At 41.6% G+C, this 7,853-nt stretch overlaps 1 protein-coding gene across 1 annotated transcript; it reads left to right on the top strand.

Moving 5' to 3' along the window:
* Positions 1-822: 822 nt before the first annotated feature.
* LOC129821237 (protein sprouty homolog 4-like) lies at positions 823-6,861 on the top strand. Its single transcript, XM_055878664.1, has 2 exons — positions 823-1,047; positions 3,155-6,861. The coding sequence occupies exon 2, from the start codon at positions 3,187-3,189 to the stop codon at positions 4,141-4,143; it is 957 nt and encodes a 318-aa protein (XP_055734639.1). The 5' UTR covers positions 823-1,047; positions 3,155-3,186; the 3' UTR covers positions 4,144-6,861.
* Positions 6,862-7,853: the final 992 nt, after the last annotated feature.

Below are 7,853 nucleotides of genomic sequence, written 5' to 3'. Positions count from 1 at the left end.
CATTTAGAGGTTTTAAATTTGGGGCCAAGCTTTGATCTAACAAAGCTCTCCTGCATAGAATTTTATTCACAGTTTACGCAGATCTCCATATGTTAATGTTTGTGTGTTTTCCGGAGAACATATTTAGATACATTGGTTTGGAATGTGGATACATTTTCTATAGCCTACTCTATAACAACGACAAAATAAACGTAACCTTCTTTACACTACAATAGTGTGCCACATAACGACAAGTCCCACTGGGCACAGACGTCAGTTAAATGTCTAGTTTTGATTGATATTTGGACGAGTTGCCAACTAACGTGAATTCAACCAAAAATGTCACCCAGTCATTGGATTTATGTTAAAAGGAAGGTGAAAAAAGACAAAAATCCTTTAAGTGTATGTTTTTTTTGCAAATCAATCAGTTTTCCACGTTGATTCAACTTCATCATATTGAATTATTTGGTTGAAATGACATCAAATATTTATTTTTCTAATGCTATTTCCCATTACACAATTCAAAATGGTTACAATGGCCCGAACATGAGGTTAAATATTCGTAAATTAGCATTCCTTTTCAGGTCGAAGGCCCATTGGGAAACATGAATGAGTGAATGCATACATAAATAAGTAGCATGGTGTGAGACTCATTGCTGCCTCGTTCATTTAATTCTCTATGACATTGCCCTTGTGACGAAAAGCTCCCTATTCTTCCATTCATGAAATCTTGGTATTACGCTTGCGCAATGAAATTCGGAGTCCTCCCATTCATAAAAATGTAACCCCTGCATTTGAGCCCTGAGTCGTTCTGCCCTCCCATTCACAAAAAAATCGGTCAATGCATCTGCGCAGTTTGTTCTTTACCCTCCCATTCATAAAAACCCATTTCCCCATGTAGTTGCAACATCGTATCAAAAAGCCCGTGTCCTGACCGCAGTACGCATCGAGTGGATAGTGTTTAATAATTTTTCGCCTTACCCTTTTTTCTTTACTTGGGAGTAATATATTTGGAATATACATGCAGTCGTCAAGCTCAACAGAGAAATGCGCTGCTAGTCTGGAAAAGTAAGTTATTCTCTCGGATTTATGACGTTTTCGACTTAGGCTAGGCGGGTTTGGGTATCCCTTCACGTTTTGGTTGAACAAATTAGAATACTGTTGTGATTACTTCAGTTTTGTGGTTTATGTGGGTGCGCTGAAAAAAGCTTGCTCTTTTGCAACAAGCTGTTCCCGTATTTACACTTTGTCAATATTTAACCATGGATCCTACAAGGTTGTGGGCAAGAGATGAATAAAAATACGCATAATCGTTCATTATTATAGGCTAGGTTGTAAGCCGTGTATACACATCTAAGAAATGGTGTTGTGTTTAAAAACAAACAGTCTAAGGTATAAGTAACGGACTGCTCACCATTGGCATTATTGAGGATCTTTGCGTGACGCTTCTCTGCAGCGTTTGAGCTGGCACATCATATGCATATGTCAGGTGGTTTTGTCATCTATTCCTTTAAATAACTCAACGTTTTAAAAGAAACCGTTTGTCCAATAAAATGAAGCAGTGTTTTGGTCTAAACTGTCACCCTCCTTTTATAAACCAATAGCGACTTGCGCGTAAAAAAAAAAACAGCCTATGTTCTGTATGCGATTAGGCTATTTTTGTGAATTAACGTTACTTGTCGAATGAAATGCTATCATCGTGTCTCGATTAATATTTAATCCGATTTTACATGTATTTCATGTTTCTAGCGACCGTGGTGCCGCGTCGCCTCCGATTACAATCACTCAATTCACCCGCATTGAGGGGAGGGGGACACTTGTACCTTGTGTGGATTCACTAGGGTCCTACGTTTGATCAGGAGCATTTGTCCCCCTGCCAGCAATGTCGCAACAGGTTTGTTCAGTTGTTCAGGTTTGTCCTTCATACGCTGGTATTGGCAGATCTGAGAGACACAGCATTATAGTCACAATTAGGCTATATTCAGATTCTGTGCGTATTTCTCTGGCAAATGATCTGACAATCACATAATTGTTTCAATGAAATAATCTATTGAGAGATCAACACTATATGAAATATTATAAAGTTGATAGAATTCCCTTATACATGTTATTTTCTCTACATAGCCTACTCCATCATTCTTGACATATAGGCTATAGGTCGATTTTCAAACAACTCTTTAATTACTTCATACTTAATGCATTTCTACTTCCTTATGTCTAACAACTTGTAACCTACCACACTACCTTGTAGTGGCTACTATAGAGTAACTGCTGAGTAGCAACTGTTGTGTCCTGTAGATCTATTGGGAAGTTAAATAGTTGTAGTTATTGTCTAGTCTACTTACTCAATCTAGTTTTCTAGTTGCTGCATACTGGCTCGTAGTCATATGGAACTGTAGTCTGCATGCGCCAAAATAGATCATCTCCAAACACCAGTGTCTGCCTTTTGTGAAGATCAGATGGGTACATTTGTTATTTGTTTTTACTACCATGAATAATTGTTCGTTTTTTAACTACACACATTGTCTAGCCCTGTGAAACAGCCTAGGCCTACTTCATGCAATCAGTACATTAAGAATAATTTACAACCATTAAGGAAAAATGAACACAGATCAAATGCAATAAAATCAACATTGCGCATGGATTTATGTCTTCTCACCAATCATCTAAAAAAAATATATATATATCTATTGAATCTATGACTGGTCCTTTGGTGAATGTATTTATAGCACTTAAAGTCATGTGTTAGTCTCAATCTGGTCTATAGGGCCCCTCTTGGTCTTAATCTAATTTCGCCTAGGTTGTAATTATTTTTGCATACAAGTCTTCCAATTAATGTTGGACCTGTGGTATTTTTTTCTCATGAGAAAGTGTGAAATGTGAATTGAGTAAATTACATATTAACGTTGATTGTATTGCATTCGAAAACAATGTATTATTAGAATTTGTTTGAAATAGCGTGCTTGTGAATATTAGTTATAAACCGATACAGGACGTTCTCTGAATGTAACTTTCATCAGTACCATCTACTGCTATGAGTCATTGTTGAGAATATAGATTTTATGCTGACTCATATTTTGTACAACCACCGACTGAGAGCCTCATGTTAGATATGGGTTTGTGTAAGTAGGGTAGCCATTCCAGGAGGCTGACTGTCATCTCTGTGTTTCTGCAGGACTGCTAGATGTTGAGCTCTCTGTTTGCTGTATGAGGGACACAACTGCACAGATGGAGTCAAGGGTTCCCCACCACATCCCTGGAGTGTCTTCCTCCATTATATCCCAGCCGTTGCTGGACAGTAGTGTCCCCTATGGAAGGCTCCAGTACCCGCTCAACATCTTCCCCATCGACCAGATTAAGTCCTCTCACATGGAGAACGACTATATTGACAGTCCGGCTGTGGTCTCCCAGCAACCCCCCAGCCAGAAGGTTGCCAAAAGGGGGTCCCACGAGCCACTGCTAGGGGCCCCCCAGCTGGCGCGCTGCGACCCCAACGACACCACCACACACCCCTGGATCTCCTTCAGCGGGCGGCCCAGCTCCATCAGCAGTAGCAGCAGCACCTCGTCAGACCAGAGGCTGCTGGACCACGCAGCCCCTACCCCCGTGGTGGACCACAGGTCCACAGTAGTCACCACCAGGACCCTCTGTTGCGAGCCCAAGGTGCTCACTTCCAAGCCTCTGGACCTAAAGGCTGCTGCCCAGGGGGCCATGGGGGTGGACAAGAAGCACATGCTGCTGTGTGAGACATGTGGTAAGTGCCGCTGCACAGAGTGCACCCTGCCCCGGACCCTGCCTTCCTGCTGGGTGTGCAACCAGGAGTGCCTGTGCTCGGTGCAGAGCCTGGTGGACTCGGCCACCTGCATGTGCCTTGTCAAGGGCATTTTCTACCACTGCACCGAGGATGAGGACGATGAGGGCTCTTGCGCCGACCGCCCATGCTCCTGCCAACAGTCTAACTGCTGCGCACGCTGGTCCTTCATGACGGCCATGTCCCTGGTGCTGCCCTGTATGATCTGCTACCTGCCCGCCATGGGCTGTGTCAAACTGTCGCAGAAGTGCTACGATAAAACCAGCCGCCCGGGCTGCCGCTGCAAGAACTCCCAGCAGGCCTGTAAGAGTATGGAGGCCAAGGCTGGAGGCCAGGAGAAACAGTCCTCATGATACTAACTGGCTGTTGCCTTATCAATACCCTTTGGATAGACCAATCCCCCCACCTGCTGGAGGACTTCCCAAAAACTATGGTACTTACAGAAGGGTTCACACCTGTCCTTCTCAGTTCTAGTGATGTTATGCCACACGAGTTAAAATAGGTCTGTCTGCTAGATCTGTTGGCCTAGACAACTGCTTGCCTCAGAACCCATCCGTGTAAGTGTAACAGACTGGTGGATTTTGTTTTATAAAATGGCTGAAGGCACAAGTCATACTCCCTCTATACGGCTCTGAATTTATAGCTTCATGATAGCTAGCTACTCCATGACAAATTGGACACCAGTTGTTTTCCCCCTAACATAAAGATATATGTTTGAGGAAATAAGCCTGTTCCAAAGCAGTTTCCCTCTATTTTTTTGCAAACTGTTGGTTTTCCTTTTTGGTAGTTTAGGATACTTCAAGTGAAACTACCACCCACTCTCCCCTATATATGAACATTCTTTAGGTTTCAGTCCCACACAAGCTTTCCTGTTGCTAGCTTGATGTTGGGCTTTTTAGGTCAAGGTGACAACGTGAGAGGTAGTCACGTGGCTTTGGAGCGATAGTCTGTTTTTTATATTCTTGTTTGTGTGCTCGTACGATATGTAAGGTCATACCACAAGTGAGTGAAAAACTGTGTTTAGGATTGCCTGACTTGATCACTTTCTATTTCCTTAAGGGGAAACGTAATGTGGATTTTAACCTAGCTTTTACCAATCACTTCGGAAAAATTGCATGTCATGCGCTGCATGATGTAACTTAGTGCTTAACCCCAGTGCTAGATGTGGATGTGTTGTAGAAAAACCTCCTCAGGGATTGTTCCTCATCAGTAGAATTTGGTCTAGCACGTCAAAACTGCTTGAAAGCCTAGTTGACTTCACTTTGCACAAGAGGCAAAGAACCGTTTGAAAAAGGGCAAAAGGGCAATGGTGAATTATTTAGGAAGAGTGAGAGGAAATGGGTGGAAAATAGTGTTTTCAGGAAGAGGGAGAAGGTAGAGTGAAGTTGTAGCGTACCTAGCCAGCCTTAGTGAAATCCAATCTGCCACTTGCACAACCTTTTTAGATGAAGCAAACCTCTTATGATGGACTAAAGCACAGTATTAAGTATAAAGGCGGAATGTATTTTTGCATTACTCTGTGAACTACTTTGAGTCCACATTGTATACCCCACTACTCAAAAAAAGGAGAGTTTGTCTTATGTTATAGAAATATTCTTTATCTTTTTTTTCTCAACCTATTTTTGTGTCTTGCATGGAGTTCCAATGACTTTGCCAAAAGGAGTTTAGTATAGCTTGTTTAGCTGTCTAAGGGATCATATGTGTTATGCACTTGCCAAATGGTCGGAAGGCAATTGTTCTTAAAGGTACGGTGCCCTTTTTGCAGTTTGCTTCAGTTTGGCATAATTCTGTCATGTTGGTTCTAAGGTCCCCTAATAACATTAAGACCTGTCGCCTTCTCATGTTTGTACTTGTCTTGTTGCACAAAGCAGAAAACATACAGGAGAAAACACTGTTCTTAGTCTTGAATGTATAAGGCAATATTACTTTCAAATGTTTGCAATTCAATCCAAGGAAAGGTGCCAAAATTGGGAATGATTTTGTGGCTGGCAAAGCCGGGGAAAAATTGCAAATGTGTTGACAACATGGTATAGAAATAGACCTATGCAGGTGACATGCTGTTGTAAATAGTTTCAAGACACGTGTTCTTTAGAAGAGTTTTAAATGTCCTCGAAAAATTGCATGGTACATTATAACTACAATTCAGTACAAAATATATAGAGATATGTAGATATATATTTTGGAGGTAAAGTTGAGGTTGAGGGGAAGAGGGTGGGGGGGAAGACATATTTCTATCATAAGCACTTGACTTAGAAAAGTGTGCCCTGCAATAAAAATACCTCTGTTTATGCTATTCATGCCTCATTAGCAGGAGAGAGGCGACGCTAATTCCCAGTCCCTCAGTGCCCCTGAAACTGTGGACTCATTGAATCCACTGAAGGAATACAATTTCGGCCTATCCGGATCACCCTTTAGTCCTTTTTGTGCTCAGTGTCGCAACTTTTTTCCCCTTCCCAAGTTGTCCGACAAATACCCTTGCCTTGATTGACAAATACAGCTGCTGTGCATAAATTGTCAAAACCACCGGTAGGGAAAGAGAACTCTCTCAAGCTACATTCCATTCCATCTTGTTTAATAGTGGTTGTCTTTTGCTTTTCTGCTATTTTAAAAAAAATGTCTGTCTCTCACTGTGGCTAGGGTAAAATCCTTAGCTCCAAACTGCGTTAGCTTTATGTTTATACCATGTGTTTGCTGGCCTGTTAAGGTATTGAATGATGACCAACCATGACAACTCAATGATTAAACTTTTTTTTTCTGTTAGAATGCTGTGACTTAAACTCCATTTTGTGGTACACTGTGGCCACTAGACTTTTCTTCAACTCAATCAAAAGAACCTTTTAAACTGCTGGCTTCTGCTATTCAATTTCTTTGCCTTTGCCATGTCAATGTTGATTGAAAAAGAATCAAAAAGAACAATTCTCACATATAACATTTTCCCTTTATAGATATATTTATTTTGAAGTTCTATTTTATATAGTATTTATTTAGATGCCAACTTTTGTTTGAAGAAAGCTTATGTCGAAACAGAATGTACATTGACATTGGAAATATATATTGTTAAATATAAACAAGTTGTGGTGTCTGTTTTTGTCTCTTGTTACTGCTATTCATCTACTTGAATCATACACAAACTGAACTCTTAGACAGACAGCAACCATATCAGCACATACTCTGGCCTTCTGCCATGTCCTTTCAAGATGCGCATGGTTAGAGGAAGATGGTTATGTTTTAAAGCTACAAAGGAGTTCAGTTTCCATAGTTAGACTTCGTTTGTCATTTTGTTGATTTGGAGCTGGAGAGTTATGGTTGAACGTTACGGGATAAAAACGTGGGTCGGAAAAAGGCTGTTTCCTGCTCATTCTCAGTGGACCAAATTAAAACCGTTAATAATTTTAAATCAAAACCTTTAGCGGTAGTCACTGTTTCGTTTGAATGTTTCCACTTTCTGAATTTCCTTCCTCTTAGTTTAAATTGTATTATTCTCCTATAAAAGAGCGGTAAGCCACACTCCAATTCAAGCCAGAAAAAGCAGATTGACCCTACATTTCTCTGCAAGAAAATATTAAATTTTACAGCTAATAATTCAGATATTTCCTCAGTCAGACAGAAACATGCCCTGGTCAAATTTCCAATCAAAGTCAAAGATAAGGTCTTGGTTGTGTGTAACTGTAAGTAGGAAAGACCGTGCTGAGCAAATCCTTTCCTCAATTTGGAAAAATCAGCAACACGAGAGGGTGTTATCCTTCCAAGTTGTGCGTGCAAATGCTGACTGCCTGCATAATTAAGGGGTGGTATTCTATGTCTAGATGTGAAACATTCCTTATCTCCCAACAAGCACACCACCGTACGTGGCTGGAATATCTCCCTCCACTCCGCCCCCTTCCCCTGGGCCGACCTTTGCCGATTTCCCCCCCCCAAGGCGAGGCAGAGCCTGTTTCCTGAGTGTTACCTGTGAGCACCTGGGGGAGATGAGTGAGGAGCTGAGTTGACTTCCCCTCCTGGCTGAGCTGGGGCTTCCGCTGCAGCCTGTGGCGCTGGGGCCTGTCTGTTAGAACAGGTGAGA

Source organism: Salvelinus fontinalis, chromosome 2, assembly GCF_029448725.1.
Source record: "Salvelinus fontinalis isolate EN_2023a chromosome 2, ASM2944872v1, whole genome shotgun sequence".
Lineage (NCBI taxonomy): Eukaryota > Metazoa > Chordata > Actinopteri > Salmoniformes > Salmonidae > Salvelinus > Salvelinus fontinalis.
Note: the sequence above shows the minus strand (reverse complement) of the source record. Positions and strands in the feature narration are given on the sequence as shown.